The sequence below is a fragment of the Trematomus bernacchii genome, unplaced genomic scaffold, assembly GCF_902827165.1.
Source record: "Trematomus bernacchii unplaced genomic scaffold, fTreBer1.1, whole genome shotgun sequence".
NCBI classification, from domain to species: domain Eukaryota; kingdom Metazoa; phylum Chordata; class Actinopteri; order Perciformes; family Nototheniidae; genus Trematomus; species Trematomus bernacchii.
In genome coordinates, this window is record NW_022987760.1 from 60,001 (window position 1) to 75,848 (window position 15,848).

A 15,848-nucleotide genomic window follows, 5' to 3' on the forward strand; every position below is an offset into this window, starting at 1 on the left:
AGTCTTAAGTCTTGGTTAAGGTGGTCTCGACCTCTTAAAGTCTTAAGTCTTGGTTAAGGTGGTCTCGACCTCTTAAAGTCTTGGTTAAGGTGGTCTCGACCTCTTAAAGTCTTGGTTAAGGAGGTCTCGACCTCTTAAACTCTTAAGTCTTGGTTAAGGTGGTCTCGACCTCTTAAAGTCTTAAGTCTTGGTTAAGGTGGTCTCGACCTCTTAAAGTCTTGGTTAAGGTGGTCTCGACCTCTTAAAGTCTTAAGTCTTGGTTAAGGTGGTCTCGACCTCTTAAAGTCTTAAGTCTTGGTTAAGGTGGTCTCGACCTCTTAAAGTCTTAAGTCTTGGTTAAGGTGGTCCCGACCTCTTAAAGTCTTGGTTAAGGTGGTCTCGACCTCTTAAAGTCTTGGTTAAGGAGGTCTTGACCTCTTAAAGTCTTAAGTCTTGGTTAAGGTGGTCTCGACCTCTTAAAGTCTTAAGTCTTGGTTAAGGTGGTCTCGACCTCTTAAAGTCTTGGTTAAGGTTGTCTCGACCTCTTAAAGTCTTAAGTCTTGGTTAAGGTGGTCTCGACCTCTTAAAGTCTTGGTTAAGGTGGTCTCGACCTCTTAAAGTCTTGGTTGAGGTGGTCTCGACCTCTTAAAGTCTTAAGTCTTGGTTAAGGTGGTCTCGACCTCTTAAAGTCTTGGTTAAGGTGGTCTCGACCTCTTAAAGTCTTAAGTCTTGGTTAAGGTGGTCTCGACCTCTTAAAGTCTTGGTTAAGGTGGGTCTCGACCTCTTAAAGTCTTAAGTCTTGGTTAAGGTGGTCTCGACCTCTTAAAGTCTTGGTTAAGGTGGTCTCGACCTCTTAAAGTCTTGGTTGAGGTGGTCTCGACCTCTTAAAGTCTTAAGTCTTGGTTAAGGTGGTCTCGAACTCTTAAAGTCTTAAGTCTGGTTAAGGTGGTCTCGACCTCCTTAAAGTCTTAAGTCTTGGTTAAGGTGGTCTCGACCTCTTAAGTCTTAAGTCTTGGTTAAGGTGGTCTCGACCTCTAAAGTCTTGGTTGAGGTGGTCTTGACCTCTAAAAGTCGGGGTGTTGGTTAAGGTGGTCTCGACCTCTTAAAGTCTTGGTTGAGGTGGTCTCGACCTCTTAAAGTCTTAACCTGTTAAGCCCTGAGCCTGTTTTTCAGGTCTCAGGCTCGAAAATGACATTCCCAGAACAAATGACCAATCTTCCCTTCTAAAAGGGGAACATTAATAATCTTTTTTCTCAAAGTAATGATAACCTGTGAGTTGGATGTAGAAAAGTCAGAATCAATATAGATGTTTTTTATTTTAAAGAAAACTCAGATTGAACATAGTAAAAAAACTGTAAATTATAGTGTCCGTCCAACAATTCTTTGTTACTTATAGTGAAACTACGCTTGGATGATGGGTTAGTAGACTTAAAGCTTTAGGAATCCAAAGTACAACATATAATAAGTACCCTGTATCAAGATTGATGCAAAACAAGTGACATTTGACCTTTTTAGAGAGATTTAGCAAAAAGAAACCACTTCTGGGGTCATTTGGGTGGAAATGGGGGTTTTACCGTTTCTCTGGAACCCATTGGTCGATTTTGATGGTTGACATCTCTTTCTGACCGTTAGAGCCAATAGAATCGAAGGGGAATCTCCCCACTCACTAACATTGTACAACAAAAAGGTGGGGGCTTCGCGCATTCAGAATTGCATCAGAGTGGACCTATACTCTAGCTCTGATATCTGGAAACGGAAAAGCAGGTTTAATGCTTATGGATTATCAGAAATCATTTCAAAGGGACACAGACACATTAGATTAACCTATGGATTAACTTCAGCAGCGTTTTTATTGTTTTAATGCCATTGAAGACCAGTTTTGAGCAGACTACGACACAGGTAAACTATATTAGCATTTTTAGCTACCTAGCGCCACATGTTTTGATGTCCGTTTTTGTTTATAAAGTCGCGATTTCGTATAATTGAGTGATAATGAGTGTACCCTTCGATTCTGTGTCACCTCACAATGTGAAACGATGTCTTGTTTGTGTATAAATTTTAAGTAAAAAGGCTATTTTACCGTGTGAGTGTTGTGCTAAGTGTATTAGCATTTTTTCGCTCAGGGCTCATTTAGGCTCATTTGGGCTTTTTGTGAGACTTGTGTTTTATTTCGGAAATAATTGGTTTTATATGGCCGGATAGCTGAGTTTCTTCCGGTTATTTGAGTATGCAAACATTAATAGTTTCATACATTTTTTTAATTCTTAAAATTCCTGAGACATCGGTGCTCAGAAAAAATACTGCGAGGCGGGGGCTCTCGGGCTAACAGGTTAAGTCTTGGTTAAGGTGGTTTCGACCTCTTAAAGTCTTGGTTAAGGTGGGTCTCGACCTCTTAAAGTCTTGGTTAAGGTGGTCTCGACCTCTTAAAGTCTGGTAAGGTGGTCTCGACTCTTAAGTCTTGGTTAAGGAGGTCTCGACCTCTTAAAGTCTTGGTTAAGGTGGTCTCGACCTCTTAAAGTCTTGGTTAAGGAGGTCTCGACCTCTTAAAGTCTTGGTTACGAGGTCTCGACCTCTTAAAGTCTTGGTTAAGGTGTCTCGACCTCTTAAAGTCTTGGTTAAGGAGGTCTCGACTCTTAAAGTCTTGGTTTAAGGAGGTCTCGACCTCTTAAAGTCTTGGTTAAGGAGGTCTCGACCTCTTAAAGTCTTGGTTAAGGTGGTCTCGACCTCTTAAAGTCTTGGTTAAGGAGGTCTCGACCTCTTAAAGTCTTGGTTAAGGTGGTCTCGACTCTTAAAGTCTTGGTTTAAGGTGGTCTCGACATCTTAAGTCTTGGTTAAGGTGGTTCTCGACCTCTTAAGTCTTGGTTAAGGTGGTCTTACCTCTTAAAGTCTTGGTTAAGGTGGTCTCGACATCTTAAAGTCTTGGTTAAGGTGGTCTCGACCTCTTAAAGTCTTGGTTAATGTGGTCTCGACCTCTTAAAGTCTTGGTTAAGGTGGTTTCGACCTCTTAAAGTCTTGGTTAAGGTGGTCTCGACCTCTTAAAGTCTTGGTTAAGGTGGTCTCGACCTCTTAAAGTCTTGGTTAAGGTGGTCTCGACCTCTTAAAGTCTTGGTTAAGGTGGTCTTAACACTATTAAACGCAGGATGACGCCCGACTGCTTTATCCCTTTATTTACAGTTGAGGCCTAAATTATTAGCCCCCCAGGAGTTATGGAACATTTTCCTAAAATTCTTCCCAATGTTTCCAGCATTGATAAAACTTGATATAATCAAACATTCACCAGTGCTATTTAGTAGCTTTTGGTACATTTTGGAAAATAAAATAAGATTTTAGGCTCGCTTTATAACAAATATAGTGAAAAATGGGTCAAAAATATTAGCCCCCATGGCTTTCAAGCCACACCTGATCAACCAATCGGCTTTCAAGCCACACCTGAGCATCCAATCAGCATAAAAGGACTCCAAGAAACAGGCACTCTGATACCTTATAGAGAGGGACTATACTACTCCTACTCACCATGCCAAACACAAAGGAAATCAGTCTTGAGCTCAGAAAGAAGACAGTGGAGGCTCATGAGAAGGGGGAAGGCTATACTGCTATGTCCAAGCGCTTCACAGTGTCTAGACCTGCTGCACGTTGCATCATTGAGAAGTACAAGGTGACACCTTCTGTAAGAAACAAACCTGGGCGTGGTCGAAAGCACAAGGTTTCAAGAACTCTGGAGAGGAAAACAGTCAGAGATGTCAGCAAGATGATTGTTGCTGACCTGGCCTCTGCTGGAGTTGATGTTTCAAGGAACACAGTAGTGAGGGCTCTTCATCGTGGTGGGCTTCAGGCTCTTCATCGTGGTGGGCTTCAGGGCCTTCATCGTGGTGGGCTTCAGGGCCATCGTCCCAGAAGAACCCCTTTACTCAAAGAGCGGCACATCAGAGCCAGACTGAGGTTTGCCCGTGAACATTTGAAAGGTAAAGATGAGTGTTGGAAGTCTGTGCTTTGGTCTGATGAGACTAAACTGGAACTGTTTGGACACATGGATGTTGCTCATGTTTGGTGAAGAAAGGGAGAGGCCTTCTACCCTAAGAACACATCATGCTGTGGGGCTGCAGCCTCAGGCACAGGGAGCCTTGTTCGGGTGCAAGGCATCATGAACAATGTAAATTATGTTGACATTTTGAGGGATAATATGAACAAATCTGCTCTTAGTCTTCGCTTAGGTCTTCCAACAAGACAATGACCCAAAGCACACATAAAAATTGGTCCAACAGTTCCTAAAGGACACCAACACCAAGGTGCTGGAGTGGCCCGCACAGAGCCCAGATCTGAACCCTATTGAGAATCTGTCGGGTGCTCAAAGTGAATGTCCATGCTCGGAAACCACGCAACTTGAACCAGCTGGAACAATCTGCGATGGAAGAATGGGCCGACATCCCTCAAGAGACCTGAGCCAACCTAGTGAAGAACTACTCTAAGAGCTTCTTGGCAGTTGTGGCTCAGGAAGGGTGCACTATTGACTATTAAGGGCCTGGGGGCTAATATGTTTGACCAACCCATTTTTCACTATATTTGATATAAAGTGAGCCTAAAATCTTATTTTATTTCAACTGTAGATAATGTAGCACTGATTGAAATGAAGGTGAAATTCAATCCAGTTTTATTATTGAACCAGATGTGAATCCCCGTGAAAGACTTCAAGCAATGAGACGTGCTGATTTTCACAATTTATTAACAAAATGATAAAATAAATAAATACAAATTGATCAAATGCTCCTAATATCAACTCCTCCCCTTGTTCCCCACAGTATTTCCTAAACACTGCATACAAAGAAGTCATCACAGAAGAATAGGCTCAATACAGAGGTAAGAATCCCAGCAGACCGCCCCCGTGTCAGGCCAACAGAAGACACGTCTGGAACACAAGTCAAAAAAATAAACACATTCCTTTCCAAAATCATTATGAAAAAATACAAACAATTATACAAATATTCAGAGTGTGTAATTCCTACACATTATTCAGCACACCAGGTGACCTCTCCGTCGCTACCAGGTGACCTCTCCGTCGCCACCAGGTGACCTCTCCGGCGCTACAATGCCTCACCGTATGGAAGATAAAAAAAGACTATTTTGTTTTGATTTTTTGTTTTTTTTTGCACTCAACACCCCCGATGGATTAGCCGTGGACGACGAGGTAAGAAGCTCGGGGCGAACAGTTGGATCCGGACAGGATGGACAGCGGGTCGATGTCTCCACACAATACTAGAAGGCCACAATCAGGACTTGATCGTTCGTTAAAATAAAGAACTGCTTTCAGAAGAATCCACGAGATGAGCGTCTAATTATAATAAACGATATGCATCAATTACAGAAAATGTACGGAGGCTCGGAGGGGCAAAAATAAAAGGTGACGCATTTGTGTTCAGGACTTAAAAGGTTAACATTTTCCTACGTTCATCTTTTTCCTTTTGTGAAACAAGTGGGAAAAAGCAGATCGTTTTTGTTGCTATTTGTGAAATTGTGCAACTGATGTAATACTCATTTAAACCACAAGAGGAGAAGTATATGTTATATTTATGTATTTGTATATAGTTAAATATAAAGAACATGGGCGAGTACTTCAGCCCCTTGTGGTGAAAAGGAGTATTACAACAAACACTAAGCTAATAAAAACCTCTTTTTTTTCAATCTATGAAAAACATTTTTTAACCGGTATTTTAAATGTAATACTAATTTAAACCACAAGAGGTGAAGTACATATTATATTTACATATTCGTATGTGTGTTTAGAGATCATGAAGTGATTAAAACACAGGAGAGTACGTCAACCTCTTGTGGTCAAAATGAGTATTACAACACTCATCTAAAATTACCCTTAAAAACTATTTTCAGATTAAATAAAGGAACCGCCGAGTTCATCCACCTGTTTCAAAGAGGATTTACAATAAACACTTTTTGTTGATTTAGCAAAACACTCATTGAAATGTTCTTAAATCATAAACACAAAACAATTCATATCAGATTTTTAAAAACGCACCAACAGATTTTTATTTTTCCTCGCCTCTCGGGGCTTTCGTTTTTCTAAATGCTTCCCAACAGAAAAGCGTTTAGCCGTTCTCATCGGATAAATTCACTTTTTAGACCAAATAGGATCCGATAACTCAATAAACAAGCCCCGCCCCCCCCCAAACATTCAGCATGGTGCGTGAGCCGAGTCCAAATGAAAGTCTAAACACGACGTCAGGAAGAAATGAGAAACACCCAAACTGCACAATGTTCAACGGAATAAAGGTGACTTTGAGTTTCACATAAAAAAAGAAGTTAAAAAACAAATGCATATTTAAAAAAGGTTTGACAAATCTGGTATAAAAGTTTGCATAAGAAGGCATGCGAGGACAGGTCTGCGCCGCGGTTAGCTTGTTTTAAGCAGAAAATCCAGAAACACAAGACGAGGAACCACGGCATCGAGGGAACGAAGAGGGAGGGTTATGAGTCTCTAGATTCATGACGGATCCTTTTTTTTTGTTTTTCTACACGCCCATAATAATATCAATAATATCAATAATTTCAATAACACTGGTCGAAACAAGTGCATCGCCAAACGTCCGGCTGTCAAACATCCCAGTAATCTCTCTCTGGAGCGATTTCCCGCCACCAAAACCCACCAAATCCACCAAACCCACCAGGCTGGGATCTCTCCACGCTCAGGAAGGGAAATAAAACACATTTAAGGCAACTCCTATAATAATAAAAAACAACGAGGAAACACAATGTGGTCGAGAAGAAACGAAGAAATATGAAAATGATGTTTCCGTTGAGGAAGTGAAGGGCTGGGGGGGGTTTCTACAAGTCACAGTGCAAGTCAAGAGACAAATATTATCTGCTGTTTGAAGAAAAGGCACTCGAGGTACCTACTGTACAGAGGGGGGGGGGGGGGGGGGGGGGGGGCAAAGAAAACCGTTTAAAACCGATCGATGGAGAATCAGGAGGAACAAGCGTCCACTTCCTGTTGTCCTTGTCGTAGAAACCGTCTCTTCTGCTCGGGGTCTCCTGATGAAGGCAGTTTGTACAGCTGACGTCAGAAACTCAAACATGGTGTGTTTCGATATGTTGGTACAATATGATATGATAAAAAAAAAGACACACATGTAACACCTTGTTTTTAAAGTCGCCTCACATCGTATTCACCGCTGCGCTCACGACTACAGAACCACGTTCCCACGAAACAGAAACGCATCGTCCGGGAGAATCCTCTGAATCTAACAGAGGAAACTCAGGACCATTCAGCGCTGGCTTAGTTTCAGACAGGAAGTAGTTTGTTGTGTTTTCATTTAACTTTAATTCCCACGTTTAAGACAGCCATAGCACTCTGTTCTGTTCTGTTGCGCGGGAACACATTGTAGGTTTATTATTTATTCATATTATTTAAGAATGTCATCCTAACACGAGTCTACAGCCATGCTAGCAGCTTCTTCCATTAGAGCTAATTGCTATAGTTAGCATGCTAACAGTGGCAACGCTAACGTGAATCTGGTCATAAAACAGAGTCCCGGGAGATCCTTTACTGAGACGTCTGAAGAAAGGCCTGGTGGCGAATATCTGAAACGTTAGCTAAACTAGTGTTGAGATATTTCACTAAACGTGAGGCTCCAGAGAGAGATCTCCAAATTGAGGCCGTCTCGTGGCCACTAGCATGGCTGCTAACTCCCCGTCAGGAAAACCAGCTTCTCATGATTTCAGGACAATCGTCTTCATGGCTTCTCAGCGGTGAATACGAGTTTTCACGACTACACGTGAAGCAGAAACAGCTCCAACAGAAAGCACCGTTAGTGGAGGCGGAGCCAGAAGTCATGATTCAGCGGAGAAACTCAGACGAGCTCCAGAGAGGGGAGAGATGCTAACCCAGGAACACACCTTCAATGTCACACAGAGGTTTTGGATTTCCTCCTAGAAAAATATTGGCAATGTGGGGATAAGTCACATCACAACAAAGAGATGCATACTCTGTTTCCATATCACATACAAAAAGCTCTTCTTTGCAGCAAGCTTGTGCTTTAATCTCAGGACTTGTGGTTCCTTTGAGACCCGAAGATCCTCGGTTATTGTTTAGTAAGCTCTCCTGTCTCGATCTGGGGACGCATCTATACATCTCACAACGCCAATGATTTGATCTTTCCGTAGACGGCCTGGTCCCTGCTGGATCTGGAGACAACATCATTTGGCAGTTCAGGGTTGGACAGAAAGCAGAGATCACCACTGTGTTGAGAACGCCAGTCCAGCAGGTTCAGGAACAGAAAGCACTTCTTCTGAAGACTAGGAAGACCTGAATATCTTTTCCTATAAAAAGAAACACAGCCCAGATATAGTTTGTGTTGACATTGCAATATTGCAATTTCACATTTAGTGCTCACAGTTGACACACTTGACTCACGAATGAAAACTCAATCACTACACTTGACCGACACCACTGGAAACATCTGTGAGGCCACAGCTGGCCTCGTCCCGCCGAACACTTCTGCATCAAGTCACGGGAACAGGGGTCAGTATTCGGGGGGTCATTGGTCCACTGGGAGAGGGTTTTTGGGTTGTTGGAACTGGATGTTTGAACTGGCGAAGCTACGTTTCGTCTTTAGTAACCAGAGGGGTTCTTTGTTGGCGAATGAACACGGTTTCTGGTTCGAGACTGTTCTAGACACATCAGTGAGATTCTCTTTGTGCGACGCTAACTTCTCTGTACGGTGGAAAACAGGTGCAAACGCGCTGCAGCTTCAGACACGATGCAACTGTCTCAGAGTTAGTCGTCTCATGTGTTTGTCAGAAAATCTGAAATGACTAGGTTAGCTACGTTAGCTAGCTAGCTTACAGCAGATCTGCAGTAGCATCAGAAGGAGTCATGTGATCACATTGTTAAAATACGGGGGAAATAAATGAACAGGCGTTATGTTCACAGACTGATTTGAAAGTTGGGTGTGTTTGGTTTAACGGGGTCTGGACGCTTCAAACAACGATACTTCCCAACATGTATGGAGTTACTAAACCCTTTGGGGTTCAGGAGGGAATGACTGGGGAACGTTTGGTTTCTCGAGGGGAAGGTCATGTATGTTGGTTGAATGAACGCGTCTACAGCTGGACACTAGTTTGGAAGTTATGGGTTGGTTTAAAGGCGTCAGGATGCTTGGTCCTGCAACAGAAGGTCTAGTATTTGAATATTGAACCCCTTTTGGTCTACGAGTGACCTTAGTCTTCTGGATCACCAATCCGCGTCCAAAACAACTTCCCCCCCCGACCTGCTGCCTGCGCCTGATCATTTTGGTGACACTTTGTACAACCTAGCTCAACCCAGGACTTCCTTTTCTGTGCACTGATTGGATAACGGACCAAACTGTTACGATAGGGGAGGTGACATTGGATGGTTGGGGTTCAGGGGTTCAGGGGTTTTCACAGGAAGAGGGTATCAGGGCTGCAGAAGTTTCGGTTCATTGGGACGAGGGGGTGCACAGGCTCTCTTTTCATTACTCTATCACAACACTGCTTCTTTAGTGACCCCTGACCCCTGACCCCTGACAGATGGGATCCATGCTCCCTCAGAGAACACAGGGGCCACGTTATCAGGCACACACTGGTGTGATGATGAATTAAATCTCCCTTTGAGCATCTCCACACTGGACGTCTATCACTAATTGGCATGATGACACTGGTGCGTGGCCAGAGTCATGTGACCTGGTGCGTCGCCAGAGTCATGTGACCCGGTGCGTCGCCAGAGTCATGTGACCTGGGCTGTATATCTACCATTGACACAGTCTGACAATACGATGCAAACAAACAACATTTATACAGATTGGCAACTTCAGGGCGCCGTCGGGCGCAAAGCAAAGTCTTTTTTTTTTTATATATATGTTTGAATTCCCGCCACTGCAGAGAGCTGGCATTACTTCTTATTGTCCAAACTGCTGACGAGAGCTGGCAAAGAATGCTGGGAGGGTTCTGAGGTTTTGTTGTTGTTGTTGTTGCTGTTGTCATCGCTGATCTCCTCCTGCTTCTTCTCCACCGCCGTCTCTGGAGGGGGTGACGCCAGACATCTTGTTGGTGGTGCAGGTTCCCTCTGGGCTCCGAGGGTCAGGGCTCTTGTGTTCGGGGCTCCGGGGGTCAGGGGCTCTTGTGTTCGGGACTCCGGGGGTCTTTGCCCGGAGGATCGGACGTCCCGTTTGTACCGTTGGTGGTTGCGACCGTTGAAATGACAGTTGAGACGACCGTTGAGACGACCGTTGAGACGACCGTTGAGACCCCCGAAGGAGCAGGAAGGTCGACCACCTCAGTCTCAGGGTCGGAAACAACCTCCGTCTGTAGGTTAGAGGGTAAATCACCGCCTCCCACAGCCTCACCCCCCGCCCCAACCTCCCCCCCTTCCCCTGAACCATCACCTGCCTGGATCCCCGTCCCTCCAGTCGGCTGTTATCTGCTGTTAGCTCTGAAGCCTCTACGACAGCCTTGCTCTCGGTGTTTCCGGCTGCCTGGATGTTCCCTGGCGCTCCGGGCTGCTCTGCTTTCTCGTCTCCACCAGTGTTACTGTTACTGCTGGTGGTGGTGTTGGTGGTGGTGGTGGTGTTGTTGGGGGAGGTGGAGGAGGAGGAGCTCTCAGCCTTCACATTCTCCACAGAGTTTGCTTCAGAGACGGTGGCAGCAGCAGACTCCTGGACGTCCTCCTTCAGAGCCTGGTTGAAGTTGAAGGCTTGGATGAGACGGATCAGGTGCTTGACCTTCTCCAGAGACAGGTGCATGTCTTTCTGCCGAGCCAGGATCGTGTTTTTGGTCTCCATGCATTTCTGATGGGAGAGAGAGAGAACACATTCTTACACCGTGGATTCTTAAACTTACAAAAAATGATGTGCCCCAGAAAATAGAACATTCTTCAAGAGTTTCAGAAGATGTGTTCGCCTCTGGTAAGCATATCACATAATGATGTGCTCTTACAGCTCTGTAGTTTGTTTCTTACCGTTACGGAGTTGCTGAGCTGTTTGACTCTGAGCTCCAGCTGCTCTCGCTCCAGCTTCAGTTCAGAGCTCCACTTCATCAGCTTCAGCTTCTCCTCTTCTTTAGCTGAAACACACAAAACACAACGGTTCATCTCAAATGTTGTTTTTAGTTAACGAGAAGTTTGGCCATTTTAGTTGAATCTCAGTCAAAGGAAAACCTAAACTAGTCATAAGTTATATTCCCCCAAAATATTAGCTGGTAACTGTTGTTGTTATTGTTGACTGAACTCAGCCAGAATGAAAAGGTGTCCAATACACCACAGGTCTCACTACAAGAAATCAAGTACCTGTTTAGAGGTATCTCTACATTTTCAAATGAATCAACCAACTTTGTTAGATTGAACCCCGTGACTCCATTTCAGTCTGGTCTGTTTAATCTACATCACTGCATATTGATATGGCCACAGTTTGCGTTCACGATGTTCTCAAAGTATTAGCATTCTGATGTCGGAGAGAGTCAAAGAATCGTCACCTTCTTTTAGGGCTGTGCGATTATGGCAAAAATTATAATCACGATTATTTTGGTCAATAATTGATATCACGATTATTAAAAACGATTATCCATTTACTTTGAAAACATCCATTTATTGAAAAATAAAATTGGAACAGTATGTTTTTAACAGTTGATTACCCTGAACTTAAAGTATAATTCAACTGAAAAACCAATAAAAAAAAATATTAAAAAAAATAATTACATTTTTTTTTTTTTTTTATAAAAATAATAATCGTTTTATTTCGATTACGTTGTTTTCGTAATCGTTGCAAGCCAAAATCGTAATCGAGATTAAAATACGATTAATTGCACAGTCCTACCTTCTTTGTAGGCGATGTAGGAGTGAACAATAGCCAGAGTGCCGGGCCAGGGGATGGCTTCTTCTTTCTTCAGGATCTGCAAAGAGAAGCTGGCAGTTGTCAAAGAGAAGCTGGCAGTTGTCAAAGAGGCAGAGATGTGGAAAAGATTGGAGGGAAATAAATGTATCCGCCACCCTGCGGTGGTGAGGCTGAAACAAGGGGAAGCAATGGAGTGGATGGGTGTGAGGTCTGTACTGACACAATGAGTGGGACAGAAGCACAAAAAAACAATACTATCATGTGTATGCTTACAAAGGCTTGAACAGTCCTAAAGTTCAGACAGCAGGTTTTACAGAACAGCTAAGTGGCTCTGAGTGTCTCTGGACTTGAGGAGGGTCTGAGTGCAGAGCTCCAGGCTGGGGCCCACCTCCTCCGTGAGACCCTTCTTTAAAGAGGACGCCAGGACCATCACAAGGGCGAACATCAGTTTAAATTACCCTCGCCGAATAAATAAACGTTAAAGTCGTTATACCGTGCTGTATAAACTCAGTGGACGTAACGCGGCAAATATAGCTGACGCAATTTATCTTTCTTAGCACGTGAAATCACACGTGATTTACACCTTAAGACACGTGATTTTGCACCTTTACAAACGCCAACAAAAACGGAGGATTTTCCAACTATACATGTTAAAACACGCAAGCGATTTCCTACCTTAACAAACGCAATAACTGACTCACATTTTCTTTCTGAGCGTGTGAAATCACACAGGATTTTCAACCTCAACACACTTGACTTTTCAACCTCAACACACTTGATTTTCAACCTCAACACACGTGACTTTTCAACCTCAACACACTTGATTTTCAACCTCAACACACGTGACTTTTCAACCTCAACACACGTGACTTTTCAACCTCAACACACGTGACTTTTCAACCTCAACACACGTGACTTTTCAACCTCAACACACGTGACTTTTCAACCTCAACACACGTGATTTTCAACCTCAACACACGTGATTTTCAACCTCAACACACTTGACTTTTCAACCTCAACACACGTGACTTTTCAACCTCAACACACGTGACTTTTCAACCTCAACACACGTGACTTTTCAACCTCAACACACGTGACTTTTCAACCTCAACACACTTGATTTTCAACCTCAACACACGTGACTTTTCAACCTCAACACACGTGACTTTTCAACCTCAACACACATGACTTTTCAACCTCAACACACGTGACTTTTCAACCTCAACACACGTGACTTTTCAACCTCAACACACTTGACTTTTCAACCTCAACACACTTGACTTTTCAACCTCAACACACGTGACTTTTCAACCTCAAACACACTTGACTTTTCAACCTCAACACACGTGACTTTTTGAATCCCTACACACATGTGATTTCTCCACCTACACACAGGTGACTTTTCAATCCTACACACAGGTGACTTTTCAATCCTACACACAGGTGACTTTTCAATCCTACACACACGTGATTTTTTCCAACTAAACACGCGTTTTACATTTTACACCTTCCACAAGTGTTTCTCCACCCTAACACCTGACCCTCCACCCTAACACCTGCCTCTCCACCCTAACACCTGACCCTCCACCCTAACACCTGCCTCTCCACCCCTAACACCTGACCCTCCACCCTAACACACTGACCCTCCATCCTAACACCTGACCCTCCACCCTAAACACTCCACCCTAACACCTAACCCTCCACCCTAACAACTCCACCCTAACACCTGACACTCCACCCTAACGGCCCGTCCACACAGCGGCGTGTGTTAAATCTTGCCGGCGGGCGTGTCTGAAACTCGACCAACAACCAATCACACGAATCTCCCGCCCCAGACACACAAGCACGCGGTTTGATTGGCTAGAGCTTGTACTGGCATATGTTTTGATTGGCTGATGCTTCCGCTGAAGCTTCAAAAGTTGAACATTGCTCAACTTTTGCAGCGAGCAACGCGTAGCGACGCTCCCACAATGCAGTTCGGCGAAGCGTGACGTCACCCCATTCAAAGTGAACGGGCAGAAGCGTTGAAGCTTCAACGCACGCCGCCGTGTGGACGGGCCGTAACACCTGACTCTCCACCCTAACACCTGACTCTCCACCCTAACACCTGACTCTCCACCCTAACACCTGACCCTCCACCCTAACACCTGACTCTCCATCCTAACACCTGACTCTCCACCCTAACACCTGACCCTCCACCCTAACACCTGACTCTCCACCCTAACACCTGACTCTCCACCCTAACACTCCACCCTAACACCTGACACTCCACCCTAACGGCCCGTCCACACAGCGGCGTGTGTTAAATCTTGCCGGCGGGCGTGTCTGAAACTCGACCAACAACCAATCACACGAATCTCACGCCCCAGACACACAAGCACGCGGTTTGATTGGCTAGAGCTTGTACTGGCATATGTTTTGATTGGCTGATGCTTCCGCTGAAGCTTCAAAAGTTGAACATTGCTCAACTTTTGCAGCGAGCAACGCGTAGCGACGCTCCCACAATGCAGTTCGGCGAAGCGTGACGTCACCCCATTCAAAGTGAACGGGCAGGAAGCGTTGAAGCTTCAACGCACGCCGCCGTGTGGACGGGCCATAACACCTGACTCTCCACCCTAACACCTGACTCTCCACCCTAACACCTGACCTCCACCCTAACACCTGACTCTCCATCCTAACACCTGACTCTCCACCCTAACACCTGACCCTCCACCCTAACACCTGACTCTCCACCCTAACACCTGACTCTCCACCCTAACACTCCACCCTAACACCTGACACTCCACCCTAACGGCCCGTCCACACAGCGGCGTAGTGTTAAATCTGCCGGCGGGCGTGTCTGAAACTCGACCAACAACCAATCACACGAATCTCACGCCCCAGACACACAAGCACGCGGTTTGATTGGCTAGAGCTTGTACTGGCATATGTTTTGATTGGCTGATGCTTCCGCTGAAGCTTCAAAAGTTGAACATTGCTCAACTTTTGCAGCGAGCAACGCGTAGCGACGCTCCCACAATGCAGTTCGGCGAAGCGTGACGTCACCCCATTCAAAGTGAACGGGCAGAAGCGTTGAAGCTTCAACGCACGCCGCCGTGTGGACGGGCCATAACACCTGACTCTCCACCCTAACACCTGACTCTCCACCCTAACACCTGCCCCTCCACCCTAACACCTGACTCTCCATCCTAACACCTGACTCTCCACCCTAACACCTGACCCTCCACCCTAACACCTGACTCTCCACCCTAACACCTGACTCTCCACCCTAACACCTGACTCTCCACCCTAACACCTGACTCTCCACCCTAACACCTGACCCTCCACCCTAACACCTGACCCTCCACCCTAACACTCCACCCTAACACCTGACTCTCCACCCTAACACCTGACCCTCCACCCTAACACCTGACCCTCCACCCTAACACCTGACCCTCCACCCTAACACCTGACTCTCCATCCTAACACCTGACCCTCCACCCTAACACCTGACCCTCCACCCTAACACCTGACTCTCCACCCTAACCACCTGACCCTCCACCCTAACACCTGACCCTCCACCCTAACACCTGACTCTCCACCCTAACACCTGACCCTCCACCCTAACACCTGACTCTCCACCCTAACACCTGACTCTCCACCCTAACACCTGACTCTCCATCCTAACACCTGACTCTCCACCCTAACACCTGACTCTCCACCCTAACACCTGACCCTCCACCCTAACACCTGACTCTCCACCCTAACACCTGACCCTCCACCCTAACACCTGACTCTCCACCCTAACACCTGACCCTCCACCCTAACACCCTGACTCTCCACCCTAACACCTGACCCTCCACCCTAACACCTGACTCTCCACCCTAACACCTGACCCTCCACCCTAACACCTGACTCTCCATCCTAACACCTGACTCTCCACCCTAACACCTGACTCTTCACCCTAACACCTGACCCTCCACCCTAACACCTGACTCTTCACCCTAACACCTGACTCTCCACCCTAACACCTAACCC

At 45.4% G+C, this 15,848-nt stretch overlaps 1 protein-coding gene and 2 long non-coding RNA genes across 5 annotated transcripts in view; all 3 read right to left on the reverse strand.

Moving 5' to 3' along the window:
• Positions 1-6,896: 6,896 nt before the first annotated feature.
• Positions 6,897-15,848, reverse strand: part of phf21ab (PHD finger protein 21Ab) — a 50,326-nt gene continuing 41,374 nt past the window's right edge. Inside the window, 4 exon segments of the mRNA XM_034148313.1 lie at positions 6,897-8,304; positions 10,389-10,790; positions 10,961-11,064; positions 11,814-11,889. Coding sequence (XP_034004204.1) covers positions 8,281-8,304; positions 10,389-10,790; positions 10,961-11,064; positions 11,814-11,889 — 606 coding nt within the window. The 3' untranslated portion in view covers positions 6,897-8,280.
• LOC117496606 lies at positions 13,655-15,664 on the reverse strand. Its single transcript, XR_004557302.1, has 3 exons — positions 15,641-15,664; positions 14,479-14,591; positions 13,655-14,064 (listed from the first exon to the last, which is right to left on the reverse strand). It is a non-coding gene; the product is annotated as an uncharacterized LOC117496606 (long non-coding RNA).
• Positions 14,864-15,618, reverse strand: LOC117496607. Of its 3 annotated transcripts, none has more exons than XR_004557305.1 (3): positions 15,501-15,618; positions 15,027-15,146; positions 14,864-14,966 (listed from the first exon to the last, which is right to left on the reverse strand). It is a non-coding gene; the product is annotated as an uncharacterized LOC117496607 (long non-coding RNA). The 3 variants fall into 3 exon arrangements; XR_004557304.1 differs by having other exon boundaries at positions 15,027-15,166; XR_004557303.1 differs by having other exon boundaries at positions 15,027-15,166; positions 15,481-15,618.